The sequence below is a fragment of the Fusarium pseudograminearum genome, chromosome 1 (genome assembly GCF_000303195.2).
Source record: "Fusarium pseudograminearum CS3096 chromosome 1, whole genome shotgun sequence".
NCBI lineage: Eukaryota > Fungi > Ascomycota > Sordariomycetes > Hypocreales > Nectriaceae > Fusarium > Fusarium pseudograminearum.
The window spans coordinates 8,196,766-8,211,055 of NC_031951.1; the positions used below are offsets into that span (position 1 = coordinate 8,196,766).

General features: G+C 49.5%; 5 protein-coding genes across 5 annotated transcripts; 2 read left to right on the forward strand and 3 right to left on the reverse strand.

Annotated features, from left to right (window-relative positions):
* Positions 1-4,290: 4,290 nt before the first annotated feature.
* On the reverse strand, positions 4,291-5,498 carry FPSE_08642 (uncharacterized protein; the record flags this gene model as incomplete). Its single annotated transcript, XM_009261760.1, has 2 exons — positions 4,291-4,691; positions 4,778-5,498. 2 exons carry the CDS (start codon positions 5,496-5,498, stop codon positions 4,291-4,293), a joined length of 1,122 nt encoding a protein of 373 aa, XP_009260035.1.
* A 1,919-nt stretch (positions 5,499-7,417) lies between these two features.
* FPSE_08643 (uncharacterized protein) lies at positions 7,418-8,256 on the forward strand (the record flags this gene model as incomplete). The annotated part of the gene is made up of 5 exons (XM_009261761.1): positions 7,418-7,432; positions 7,566-7,677; positions 7,755-7,892; positions 7,950-8,112; positions 8,172-8,256. The coding sequence occupies 5 exons, from the start codon at positions 7,418-7,420 to the stop codon at positions 8,254-8,256; spliced, it is 513 nt and encodes a 170-aa protein (XP_009260036.1).
* Positions 8,257-8,548: 292 nt separating this feature from the next.
* On the reverse strand, positions 8,549-9,825 carry FPSE_08644 (uncharacterized protein; the record flags this gene model as incomplete). The annotated part of the gene is made up of 2 exons (XM_009261762.1): positions 8,549-9,700; positions 9,751-9,825. 2 exons carry the CDS (start codon positions 9,823-9,825, stop codon positions 8,549-8,551), a joined length of 1,227 nt encoding a protein of 408 aa, XP_009260037.1.
* A 512-nt stretch (positions 9,826-10,337) lies between these two features.
* FPSE_08645 (uncharacterized protein) lies at positions 10,338-11,430 on the forward strand (the record flags this gene model as incomplete). Its single annotated transcript, XM_009261763.1, has 2 exons — positions 10,338-10,400; positions 10,453-11,430. The coding sequence occupies 2 exons, from the start codon at positions 10,338-10,340 to the stop codon at positions 11,428-11,430; spliced, it is 1,041 nt and encodes a 346-aa protein (XP_009260038.1).
* Positions 11,431-11,671: 241 nt separating this feature from the next.
* Positions 11,672-14,227, reverse strand: FPSE_08646 (uncharacterized protein; the record flags this gene model as incomplete). Its single annotated transcript, XM_009261764.1, has 1 exon — positions 11,672-14,227. One exon carries the CDS (start codon positions 14,225-14,227, stop codon positions 11,672-11,674), a length of 2,556 nt encoding a protein of 851 aa, XP_009260039.1.
* Between the last annotated feature and the right edge of the window lie 63 nt (positions 14,228-14,290).

Genomic DNA, 14,290 nt, shown 5'->3' on the forward strand with positions numbered 1-14,290 from the left:
ACACTCGAGCAAAGTCGTGGCCCCAAGGTGATCGATGCTGCAAGTGCCAGTGCCAGTGCAAGTGCAATTGCAAAGGCGTGCGCGCGCGGACGAAGGTGGGTTCCACTGACAAAGAGACGTAGACTGTTGTTTGATTGTGTTTGGCTTCGTTTAGTTTGCGTTATTGGCCGTCTCAGTCTCAGATGAGGAATGGATGGGAGGGAAGAAGGGAAGAAGGGAGAAGTAGATGCAGACACAGAAGCATGGAAGATGCGAATTCAGTACAGTTGATTGGAAAAAGGAAGGAAATGTGAGACTAGGTTCCTTCCCACCTTGGCTTGCCTTAACAATGGCGTTGGAATTCAAGATTGCGGAAAGAGCGGGAGGAAAGATCCAGGTGTCTTGCAAAGATGGGGAAGGAAAGCTCCTTCCACCCTTCGAATTAATTAAACCTGACGTAAGTATATAGAGTCAAGGACCTCGCCAATCGATTAAGGTTAAGTAAAACCAGAAACTCCGTCACTTCGCTTGTTACGATTGGAAGAGACTCATAACAATTCAGCTCAGCCCAGGTCAATGTTGCATGTATCGGCCTCCAGTAGGACCAGCCAAGCTGAGATCGTGAGAGGTTGAGAGGCTCCTAAACCCTGCAAGAAAGGCGTCAAGGGGGGGAGACTTGCTGCTTCCGGGATGGGTCTTGGGCTATTGGCCTATCGGGCTTGCGCTATCAGATATTGCCTGCTTCTACAAGGTTACCTCCCGCTATTGGTGATCACCAATTGACGGCACAGATGCATGCCTCTATGCGATGATCTGCAGTCGCTGGCTGACACGACATGGCATGCCTTTGTTATTGTTATTGTCAGCAAGATCTCTGAAAGACGAAGAAGGACAAAGACATGCATGGTGAGAATTGTGCTACAGACAACAAAGGGACAGAGACAAAGACACAAAGGCCTCAGGGGAACAAGAGCGATCTTCTCTGGTCTGTATCGCAATAACAAGGGTTTCCTAGCATATCGAACATTGGTGAGCTGCTATTGGCCGAGTCGGCGTCTCGAGTGCTTCCAACATCGAACTGAACATGATGCCCTAAACTCCAACGAGCGTTAGTGCTCAGCCTGAGACCTTGTGGATCGTCAACTGACAGGGACCCTCACCAAACCCAGCCGGGATTCTGGGATCGTGGAACTCCTTAGCCACACCGAGGGCGTCATAAAAAATGGGGCATTGTGTGAGCATGACAGCTTGGCTGGTTGTGCGATTTATTACTGCCGACACTTGGCTAATTGCCATGTCTTGGATCCTCAAAAGGGGAGGGACGGGTGTGGTTTGGATTGGCCAACATATCAATAGTTCGGCTGCACGAGTGAAGATTGTGTGGCTGCTTATTCAATCTCGTTGCAACGAACCATATACTGCAGATTAAAAACAAGTAATCGTCAAAGTCCCAAACAAATGACACTCACCTGTGACTTTAAGTTCTCAGGAGGTAGGCCTCATTCCAGTCTGAGCTCTCCACTTATAAGCTCGAGCACCAGTTGACATGAAAATTCAGGGTCCTATTAATTGAAGCCACTGAAACCCGCCTGAGCCGCCACCTCTGTAGTTAGTCGCATGGAGCAGCGGGTAGGTAATTTGGTGTGTAGGGACAGGGAGAGTCAATAATAATAGGTCTGACCAACCCAGACCCAACCCGGATGTACGGAAAAGGAAAGAGAAAATGAAAGAGAGAGTTTTGTATCCGAACTCGCATGCATACGAATCAGCAAGTTTGAGTTGATGTTTGGTTGGTATCTATCGCAGCCACGTCGTCGGTCATCACCGTGGGCAACAGCTGCAAGCCCAATCGTTATCGTTTTCTTCTCGACGCCTTCTACGCACTTTAAGCTGCAGCTGCAGCTGCAGTAAGCATGCATGCATAATAAATTACACAACTGCTTTTTATTGTCTCGGATACAGACAAGACTTTGATACCTGCCCTTATCATCATCCCCCTTCCAACGCCTTGTTGACTTTGCTTTTCTCCGCGGTGAATCACGTCACGATATTCTCACCTTTCGGAGAACTTCCAGGGAAACTTGATATTGCCAAGCCACATGCTATGTCCTTTGCTTTTCCCATCCCGACGCCAACCCAGCCCAGCCCACAATACACAGGCAGACCCATTCCGTTGTGGAGGATTAATATACCATAGTGTTCTCTCCCTCTTCAACCTATCTCCCTGTATCTATGTGGATACATCGATCAACATCGAGAAAGAAAAAAATCATGATCAAGAATTTTACTCTGGACATCCATGCTGACAGGACGCCAAGGCGGAAGATAACGAACCGTCTTCTCAGGTATGTCTAATGCACATAAAGTAGTCCTCGCTTGATCTTCCCCGTGCCGTTTTCTTATATATGAAACATCCGTAACTAGTCTACCGAACTATCCACTCTGCTGGTTATGTTTGTACAACTTGTGTATTACGTAGTATGGTTCTTGTGGCTGAGACAAGCAGACAGTCAAATGTTTTCCCTATCCGTCTTGCCATTGTGGAATGTAACACAGACATACATGATTCAACGAACGCCCTACATACCAACCAGCGAACATCTTCATATCCGAGAGCCACAATCATAGACCCAACTTATCGGGTCGGTGCTTTCTTAGTCTGAGGTCCAAACGTTGAAAAACAGCAAACGGCGCGACAAATTTTATTCAACGTCTGCTGGCTGAGTATGCAACACGCTCTGCTTCTCTTCGCCCCATGAAATCAATTTCGAGGCTGTCATTCCCCCGCGTATCGAATCTGCTCTTGATCAAAGCGTTTTTGTTTCGGCGTCCAACCGCACTGAATAAGGATGTTACATTAAATATTATTATTAAGAATTGCCATCTCCTTCTTCTACTCCTCTCATATCGCAAAAGTAATTGTAAAGTTCGATAGCGCAAACTTAAGCAAGAGCGCAACCTGTCTCGGGATACCCGTACACAGTTCTACAGGGTAAGTAGACTGGCAGTTGTCATGATCATGATTTCGACCAGCTTAGCTGTATGATGAGACGGAAAACAAATAGTTCATCATGATTTCGACCTCTCAGATAACTGTGTTTTCTTCATGATACTCGTTTTTTTTTATTTTTACCTACTTTCGTTAATTACCTAGTCACGTTCATATTGCTCAGTCTCATATATAGCACCTCCAAGCTCAGTCTATAGATTGTTGGCATTATGTCTTTAATATCCACGACGCAAAGTCTCAACCTACGCACAAACATTGATCGTACCATTCCGACGAGACGGACATTGCCATACAAACTTTAAGCAGTGTAGTAACCCCAACATCAAGCCTGATTACAGCAATGCATGATTGCGCCGTTGCCTGACATGTCTTGTCAAATTCTAAATGCTACCTTCACGTTCAACTTGGCTCATGCCTCAGCTCACAATGCGCAACGCGATCTCTAACTTAATAATGCTCAGGTTTGAATGCATCAAACCTCCCATCAAACCTCCCTGAGACTGACGATGTGCTATGACATACTCCATGCAGGTATCTTCCAACTCAGAAGGGTGAACCGAGCACCCAACGCATTCAATGCAGGCACAAAGCCCATGATACTACGACGCATCCCAGTTTCAGAATAACAACTGCTGATTTGCAATCATCCCGAGGTTCAGTCTGGAACACAGTATTATGTACTTGGGCAAATTCATTCTCTTGTTGTATTCCCTTCTGTTCCGACTATGTCCTGCTCTCGCTTCTACAGGAATGAGCTTCAAGTTGACAATCTCGCAAATGCGTGTTTTCCCTGCCGCTAAAAACGATCCGTACATCGCATTCCAAACAGTATGGTACAAATTCAGATGCAAAACAAACAAAGTGAAAAACACTCGTCCACCCAGCAGCACCGTTCCCTCGACGGTCACTCCCTGCTGCTACCCAACCAGCTCTGCCTCGCTTATCGTAGAGAGGCTCGATGACACGACAGGAGTGGTGGTTTGATGATAACGAAAGTGAGAAGGATATATTAGGCCCAAGGAGTTGGTCCATCGGGCGCCTCATTAAAGCCGTGAATTAAAGATATTACCGTGAGCTTCGAGCCTTGATAATAAATGTCGATGCTGAAAAACGATGTCATGCCCGCAACCAATCCAACCCGTAGCAAAAAGCGCCCCCCATTGAATAACGCGTTGACAAACCGATCGCATGCCAGCGATCCCCAGCACCCAAGTAATGTTTTTATTTTCTCATTGGTTTGTATATCATGTGCTCCTCATGCTGAAATCAAAACAGTTCATATGTTAATGCTCCAGGCGAATTTACTGGGCCTTGGCCTCTTGCTTGGCCTTCTTCTCACTGGGCTTGTTGCTTCTTGAGCCTTTGTACTTTGTGTCGAGAAGAGTGTCCCAGAATGTGAAGAAAGGCTGGGCAAAGTTGGTCTTGATTCCGTAATGTTGGTGGTGAATATCGTGGTATTCGGCGTTGTTGCTGGTAACGAGCTGAAGAGGGTCCCATGGGAAAGCGTAGCCACAGTGGTCGTCGACAGTCTTGATTGTAGACATGGAGAAGAACAGGATTCCTTGGCGAAGAGTCATGCGAGTAACCTTGAATGCGACGGCAGCACCGAGAGTATCGAGCAGGAATCCCTCAACAGGGTGGTTGTAGAGAGCACCGTAGGCGTAAGGCACATAAAGACGGTGGTGGCGGGAGTGGAAGTGAGCTGCAGACCCAGTTAGCTATAGCGAAACTTAATTGATGGCAAAGCCGCCGTAGGAGCCGGCAACGCATTGCTCGCGTGAAACTTACCATACAGCCACTTGTTGACGTGCATCAATCGGTGGAGGAAGTACTGCCAAGTATCGATGATGGCGGCGCCGATAAAGTATTGAATGGCGGGTATCATGAAGTTGTAAATGATCTTGGCAAATGTGATCTCCCACGACGCGAAAGCAGGCTCCGAGTTCGCGTTAACGAGAGAAGGGTAGTAGCCACCAGCGATTGCCCCGGCCAGCAGGGGATGGGAATCGAGAAGACCCTTGGAGATGGCGGTAGCATTGAGGCCGACGAGACTGAGGAGAGTTGGGAGAGCTCTCTGGGCGATACGAATGCGGGTAGCCCAAACAGCAACGTCATACTCGCCCTTGCCTACCATCTCGGGGGGCTCAGACAAGGCGAGGAGTGCGCCGGTAACAACCTGGATGACCTGCTGCACGATAACATCACGGGCGACTTCATAACGTGAGACGTGATTGCGCTTTGTGATTTCTTCGGGCGTGTGAAGTCGATATTGAGGGAACAAGTTGAGTACGTCGATGGCGTGGAATGTGAGAGACAAGGCCCAGTAGACGACGACAGGGAGCAGGAGGTTGAGCCAAAAGTCGGAGACCCAGGACAAGAGGTCAGGCTGGACCTCGAGGCTGAAGATGGGCAGCGGCGGTAGAGCAGTTTCGAAGAGCGTGTGGTTGAATGATGTGCCGGGCGCGACCATTGCGGAACCGTCGGCGAGGATGGAGCTGTCGTTGCCCATGACGGGGTTGGATATTAGAGTATGTGCTATAGTTTTGATGCGTCGCGAGTATAAATTTAGATAGTTAAGTTGAGGAAAGGAGCGAATAGGTTGAAGCTGGGCGCAAGCCGCACAACTGTAAACAGACAAGCAATTAAAAAACCAATTATTTAACAGGTGAGTCTCTTTTTTTGGACAAATGAGGGTCAGGTTTTAGAGCTGGAGGATAACAAGGAATTGGAGGAAAAAGGGAGCGTCAAGCTTTTGGATGGAAAGGCAAGATCAAGTTATTAAGACGGGACTAAGCTGGGCTTGGGCTTGGGCTGGGGGCCTGGGGGGGCAGGAGGGAAGATTAGATTAAGGCGCGTTCGTCCAATCGCCGCCGCCGCTGGGGCCTCTAAAGTGGCAACCCACCTCAGGTACAAGCGAAAAATACTGATATACAGTACATTTTGCTCGGGAGCTTCGGAGACAATCAACTGTGCGATGGAGAAGCCCATAATCATCCCGTGCCCGTGCCAAGGAGACTTCAATACAGTAATCAATCTCCTTTCCCTGAACTGACAGCATCATTATCCTCCCCTCTCCTTTAACGACGTCTGATGCGCCATTTCAGACCTCGTACTCTCAAAGGGCAATCCCAATTCCCTGTCTACCGACGTCGCATCATGGATCATGGCATTTTGTATCACCATGGAGTGGCGGCATCAGCCCACGCGTGTCACTGTACTGGTGCTGACATGTCAGTTTAATTACAATACCTAAATCAATCACATGTGTTAAAGTATCCGTAACGTCGCACAGAATTGCACTGCTGAGAAAGTGGGTTCACTTCACTAATAGAGTACTTGAATGGACTCAGAAAACGTACGTCCTTGTCCTTATTCATTTGTATCATTGCTCCATCGCCTGTTTATGCCTTGAGCGTAGACCAAGCCTTGCAAAGCCTACTCTGGCTCATGCCACTGAAACGTCACCAGCAGGTCATACGTTGTTTGCTCAAATAGTCCCAGCTTCAAATTGGACTAGACCAGGGGCATGCCTCTGGATCATGTCAGTTGTGGTCAGGGTCGTTTAGATTTCCTTTCCCTGAACTGAACGCGAGCGTGAAGCAAGCTCAACCCGCGTATAAATCCGGGGCAAATTTGACCCCTGGCCTACCTTGTCAGGTGTTGAAGATCATCACTTGAACAGGCGTGCAAAGTCACCGCGGCTTCCGGATACTGTGCTCCGATTTGGGTATTTGGTCACGGGAAATGCATAAAGAATTCGATATCGAAAGAATGTCCATGTGTTTTAGACAGGAATTGTGAAGTTGGCGGTACTGTATCCTGAGGATGACACGACAGTTGAGATGCTGATCTCGACTACGTCTGCCGTGTAATTCTATTGGACCGTGACTGACCTATTACATTGCAACCACGTAGTATATGTAAATCCTGTCCATCACTTGTTAGTCGGAAGCCAGCTTGGTGGTTAGCTTGGGTAGTTTTGGCTCACCAGCCAGGGGAAGCTTTCAAAGAGCCTCACCATTTCAAACTTGAACTTTACTCAGAATATTGAGTCAACATGAAAACTCATACCCACAATCCTGGGACTTTGAATTCATGAGTCAACTTCTCTGTAACTTATCCTCTCTGAGAAAAAAGCCTGAATACCAAACTCTCACATGAATTTGATGCTTTTGAGAATCCACCTGGGATGCTTGATTGGCTGAGAGCTCACGGTAGCGGAAAAATTTTACGGCGTCTAGACGTGCCTTTTTACTTTGCGTGCCGCTAATCTCTTTGAAGCCCCCACTACCCCGCCACTGGGCCTTTGATTTTTATTATCATCAGGCTCTATTTCTTCCCTTGTTGCGCTCCTCTTTGCCAGTCCTTTCCCTTCTCACCATCCCACTCTAAACATCTCCAAAGGTCCAACAGACTCATACCGCCATCATGCTTATCTTCAAGGTACGATCCCCGAACGAACCAGTTGCTCTACTGCGTTTCCCATCTTCAGTACCCCGCCTTCTGTTGATCCTTCTACCCCGCGCTCGGCTGTGCCACTATTCGCATGATCTTTTACTGACGACTGCAATTACAGGATATCCTCAACGATGACGAGCTCATCTCCGACTCCTACGACCTCAAGGAGGTCGATGGCATCGTCTACGAGGCTGACTGTGCCATGATCGAGGAGGGTGGTGTCGAAGTTGGTATGTAATAGCAAATGTTCAGCACAACCTGCTGTTAACAAACAAGCCTCGCTACTTTTGCTGACATTCTCTTCTAGATATCGGTGCCAACGCTTCCGCCGAGGAGGCTGCCGAGGATCTCGATGATGCCAAGGTCAAGGTCAACAACATTGTCAGCTCCTTCCGTCTCCAGAGCACCACCTTTGACAAGAAGAGCTACTTGGCCTACCTCAAGGGTATAGAAAGATTCCATAAATGATCAATGGTCGAGTAGTTTGCTAACATCAGTTTAGGTTACATGAAGGCTATCAAGGCTGCCCTCGTGGAGAAGAATGCTCCCGCCGAGGAGATCAAGGCTTTCGAGACCGGCGCCCAAAAATTCGTCAAGGAGACCCTCCTCCCTAAGTTCAAGGACTTCGAGTTCTTCACCGGCGAGTCTATGGACCCCGATGGAATGTATGCTTCCCTCGCTGCTTAATTTTGATTTTCGTGACGCATTGCTAATAAATTTGCAGGGTTGTCCTCCTCAACTACCGTGACGATGGTGTTACCCCTTACACCATCTTCTGGAAGCACGGTCTTAAGGAGATGAAGGTCTAAGCTGGCAATAATGCCACGGTGATGTTTTTGGTTCTGTTCCGTCCTGTCTGTGATGACAAACAGGCGAGCAGCGATTTAGATTACGAGCCACACGAATCTCGATTTCGACGCTGGTATATCCCTCGAGATGTAGCGACGAGACGAAATGAAAAAAGAAAGAAGTTACGAGTTCCATCTATGCCATTGTCGCCTTTTTTTGCAGTGATACACGAAGTTGCTATAAGAGAATATTGGTAAATTGAACCCCGTTAGCGCCCAGCAATGCTAGTTTCCTCAACTCGTGCCGTGTAAATCAAAACTGGGGCCTCGTTGCCATGGGAATCGGCGGTGGTTCATCATCAGCAGGAGGAGCTGGTGCGCTCACTAGAGCCGGCTTCTTCTTGGGCGGAGGTGGAGGTGGTGGCTTCTTCTTTCCCGCTGCACCTGCCAAGCCGGGGGATGATACTCCAGCAGCACTATCATGATCTTGGGCTTGGTTGCCTTGGAATTTCGCGTAAGAGCTCTGTGCCTTGTCCATAAGACCGTACTTTTGGTTAAAATTATTTGCTGTCTTGGCTCCAGCGGCAACTTGTTCACCATGGCGCTGACGGAAGTTGTTGGCTGTGCTGGCGGCTGCTCGGGCGTCTGAAAAGGAGACCGATGAAGGGTCCTTTTGAAACGACGATGCAGTCTTGAGAGCGGCTTGTTTCTGTGCCCACGTAGTTCCTTCGCTGGGAGGTGGGGGTGCTGCAGCATTGGCATTAGGCGACGATGAACCGAGCTTAGAGAATCGGTTCTGTAGTTCGCTCATATGTGATGGAGTCTGCGTAGGAGGAGGTGCAGCGACACCAGGGCGCGGGGGTGGAGGTGGGCTTGGAGACGCAGCATTCGCAGGACTGGAGCGACCAATACCGAAGCCAGGAACATTGATACCTGCTGCGCCCAAGCGGCTCACTGCTCCTTGGTTCAAGAGTCCACTGCCTATAGGAGTAGGGCTAGCGGCGGGTGAGCTCTCCACGGTACTCGCAGAGTTGGTCCTCGGGGGTAGACGTGGTGGTAAGCTAGGGGGCGCTGCTCTTCCTCCTCCCACACCTGTCATAGCTGACTGATATGATGGTGGCTGTGCCGAACGTCCATCAGCGCCGTCTCTTCGTCCAGGTGGCTTGGGTAGATTATCTGTCGACAGGCCGGTCGTGTCTACACGATACGGACCGCGGGGTTTTGGCGGCTCCTCGGCTTGGTCCTGAGACTCGGTATATCCATGTTCCTGAGAGCCAGGGGCGTAGGGGTCCTGATGGTTTAATGGAGAGGCAGTATCTCTTCTGGGTGCTGCTGGGATGAGACCAGTACCAGTGCGTTTGGGAGGTGGTGCAAAGCTCGAAGGATCCTTCAGCTGTGATATCGGAACAGAGACATGGTCACCTCTTTCGGCATCATCGGACTTTCCTCTCCCAACAAGCCCTTTCTGCAGCGAGATTAGCTTCTGATAGTCGGTAAGAAGAGGAGATTGCTTACAACTTGTCCCCGAAGGGAAGTACCTGACTTTTCAGGATGCCACCCATTCTTCATAATATCCTTGTATTTAGACATGATGAATCGTCTTGGAAGGGACAGCTATAGGCTTTGTCGTTCCTAGAATTGAAGGAATGAGGTTGGAATAGCCAAGTCGCTTGAGGTCAACTTAAGTTGGGTCTAAATCAACTGGGTACGGGAGTGACGCACAGCCAAGCCACTGAAGACAGGGTCGAGTGTCAAGCCACAAGTTGGCGGGGTTGCTCCTGTCAATTGACAGATGGTTGATGGATTGTTCTGGCGCCTTGCGATTTAGGCGACGACATGTCTCTCATGATACTGTTACACTGTCATTCCAGGAACCACCTTGAGTCGGAGTTGGGATCCCACGGGGTTTTGCTGCTATACAGAAAGGATTACTTATACCTTGACTCTTTGTCATAAACTGTACGACTTGAGAAGCGATTTTGTAGACTTGCCCACTCACTAAACAAACATATGAATTGACCAATTCCCATTTACGCGACGAGACGCGTCTTCCAACTTCCTCCCACTACAACCTCACTTGATTCTCAATACAGCGTCCCAACATGGCAGCGCAGCAAAACTCAGACTACGAGCTTTTAACAGAGCATTTTGGATATCCTCCAGCCGTGTGTCAATCCATAAAAGATCCATCATGACTGACCACTAATTCTCTTCCAGTCCCTCCTTGACGACATCATCAACACAGTCAACGTCCTCGCCGACCGCGCTCTTGACTCAGTCGAACGTCTCCTCCTCTCCATCCCGCCACAAGCTCTCGGCTTCTCCAGTAAACACGCGCCGAAAGATGGCTCTTCCGCATTACCGCCTGATGAAGCGGCCAAACTAGAGATCGAACATGGCACACACCAGCTTGAGACGCTGCTCAACGCGTCCATTGACAAGAATTTCGATTTATTCGAGCTATACACTATGCGAAACATCTTGACTGTGAAACCCGATGACCAGCCATACATGCTCTTGGGGCATTATGAGGGTCTGGACTTTGCAGGGCTGGAAGGACAGGATCGCCCAACGGCTGAGTCGGTGACTGCGCTACGGAGGAGATTACATGCTAGTCAGCGGCTTCACACCGCATTAGAGAGCGAACGGACACGCAACGATGCTCTTCTTGGAAAGTTGAGATCTCTGTTGGGTGTTGTGCCGGGTGTAAAGGCAGAGGAAGGACAAGCTACCCCAGAGCCGCCGGCACCAGATGGCTCAGCATTTGGATTTCTGCGCGAAAAGGCAAGCCTTCAAACCGCCGGAACCGACAAGCCTATCGCAACAACAACAGAGTTTACCCTCTCTCAATTACAAGCCCTTCGTGCCCTGTCAACATCACTACGCACACTTCTTCCTGATCTTGGCCCTGCGGATGAAGATACCTCGTCCGACCATGCTACTAGTAGTTCGCGCACCTGGAGGCGTGAGCGTCTGGAATATGTTGAAGGCGCATCGCGGAAATACCTCGAGACAGCGAGGGGGCTGGAGCTTGGAGAGCAGGGTGAGGTGCGCGATGGTGAGTGGCAAGGCGAAGGACGCAAGATCACCAGAGGCGATGTTGAGGGCTTGGAGCAGATTGCCTCGGTGCTAGGACAAAAGTCGACAACGACAGGGGAGGCTTCTGGCGATGGAGAGCCAATGGATGAATCATAAGTTGACGTATATGAATTCATTACAAGCGATAAAGGTGGTATTTTGGAAAGGCGTTTAGGCGAAAGATGGTAGAATGGGTATATCACGATCGAACAATTCGGCATCTTTTTAAATATACAAACACATGCTTGAGGCACGGTAAATTCATGATCTATCTAACGAGGAATCAAACCCCTGATACACTCTAGTAATTTTAATACTGGTACATTTTTGTTCGTTCAGTGGTTCCCAAGTATCTCATCTACCCACGAGCATACTGTCTCAGCTTCTGACCATCCACCAGACCATTATGCTGAGCCATGTACCAGAAGTGATGCTTCCAGTATCTTTGGTTCGCAGCCTTGTCATCTTTGTTGTTAAGCTTGTACTCGACTACGATATTCACAACCCTCTGGGCAGCCGCTCTGTCTCCACGCTCGAGGAGGGCCTGGATCAGCTCAGTAAGACACGGCAGCGAGGTGACAGGGCGACCAGAGGCAGCGAGGTTGTCAAAGACATACATGGCTTCCTTGATATCGCCGCTGATGGCATAGGCAGTCATAACTCGCTCCCAGAGTGTTTGGTCACCGCTGGAGACTGTCTTGAGGTTGTTCTTCTCGAGCAAAGAGCGAATCTTGTTCATGTCAGGAGGGTCATGACGAAGGGCGCGCTCAATGAGGATGGTGATCATGTGTGGAGTGAGATAGGAACCAAAACCACTTTCGCGCATGTGCTTCTGCAGTGCGGCAATAACATCGTCAGAGCAGTTGGGGAGACCGTCGAGGGCGTAAAGCATCTTGCCGTATGTCTCGAGATTGGGTTTGAGGCCAGCTTGCTCGATGTCGCTAAAGACAGACTTGATGGCCCTGACCTGTTCCTCAGCGCTGGCATCGTGCATGCTGCCAATAACCGTTTCGAGAAGAATGGTGAAAGTCGCAGAATCAGGCTCAATGTTATGCGCCTGCATGGAACGCAGAAGCTGGTGGATCTCGTCATGAAGACCCATACGGATGGTCTCACGGATGAGAATGTTGTAGGTACGGGTATTGGGTTCAATACCTTGCTTTCCAGCCCAGGCTAGCAGCTCGTGCGCCGCCTTGGGATCTGCATGTAGCAAGCCCTTGAAGGCAGCGTTGACAGTCTCGATGCTGGGCTCCACAGCCTGATCCTGAGTTCCCTTCTTGACTGCCTGACGCCAGTTGTCTAGCAGTTCCGAGAGTGCCTCGAGGCCCTTTTGGTGGTGTCCGAGCTCAATAAGAGCCGACACACGTTCAGTCCAGATGACGCTGTCTAGCTTCGTACCCGACTTGACGAGTTGATCCCATAGCATTTCAATCTTGGCAATGTCCTTGCACATCTTCCACCCGTGCATCATGCTCGTGTACGTTCTGATTGTGGGTTCGAGCTTGAGTAACTTCATCAAGTTGACGGTCTCCTGGACTCGAGCCGGCCGACGGACCGCACACCACACAAACACCCAAAAGTCGAGAAAAGCAGGGTCCTCGGCTAGCTCGGCTTTGAAAGCCGGGTTTTCTTGTAGCTTGGCTGTCATTGAGTGCCAGATGGAGCCTACACCGCCTGGATCGCGCGCTTTGTAGGCCGTTTTTAGCTGTTTGTGGAAGTTGATGAGATATCTCTGCGCCTCAGGATCGTGGTGAAATTTATTAGTCGCCTGCCGGGCTTCCTTGATCATTCCGAGTGCTGCTGGCCACTGCTCGACAACATATTCCTTAAGCTCTGCGAACCTTGCAGGAGGGATAGCAGAAGGCTTTGAGAATGCATCCTTGACATCAGCTTTCGTCATTTTGTACTTTGACAACACAGGTTTGACAAGAAGGAACAAAGGCGACAGCTTTATGCTATATGAAGCACCTGCGTGTCTTTTATCGGAAGCGAAAGATATAGTAGCCAAAAGCGCAGGAATGATTTCTTGTGCCTGTGGAGGTGGAAGTTGGAGGAATATAGAGGCCAACGCACGAGTTGCTTGTGCCCCCTGGGACATCGACCCATCAGTCCTGATGTACTCAGTATCCCTCATGACTTCTGCCTCAGAAGGCAGCGCGAACCGTAGCATCTTGCCGAATTCGCTGGGCCGCTTGAGTTGAGAAACATGTCTCCACAAATTGAAGATCTCCCCTCTTATTTCGGAACGTTCTTTTGAGCCGTTTTTTACCAGTATGGCCCTGCAACATATGTTTATGATGAGATCGTTCCTGATGCTGGGGTCGAAATTTCCGAGGGCCTTGTATTTCTCTGCTACGTCGACACTGCCATGATAGTCACCTTCCTGCAACATATATTCGCGTTGTTTGGCGAGAAGTTGAAGTGCGGCCGAGTAAACTGGTTTGGGGATGTGGCCTTCAAGTGCCCGGATGCTTGGCCAGATCTCATGCTGAAAAACCCGGTACATTTTCTCCACGGGCAGCCCCCCTGACATGATGTTTTTGATTGATTCCGTAATTTCGAGCTCATTGAGAGTAGGCGGAGGCGTAGTGACAGAAGTTCTGACATAAGTCTTGCCTGGGGGGGTATCATTCTCCTCCCTGGGGCACACAACCTCTTTGAAGAGGGCCAATGCAGGGTCCTCGTCTGGTTGCCTCGTTTCATTGAAAGCGTTGACGCCCTTTCTTTGACCTGGATACTGTGTTCTTGAATCCCTTCTTGTGTTGTTTGGTCTTTGAGCAGCAGACGCTGGTGACCAGGCATCGGGTGCAGTGGAATAAGAGACTGCAGCCCCAAGCCGCTTGGCCGAGGCTGGAGCCGGAGTCGACCGCAATTGAGATGAGCATCTTGAACAGACTGACCGAGATGCGTACATGGTCAAGCCTTTGAGCGATCGATTGCAGTTGCAATGCGATTTGTTGCTCTTTTTAACGTCGTG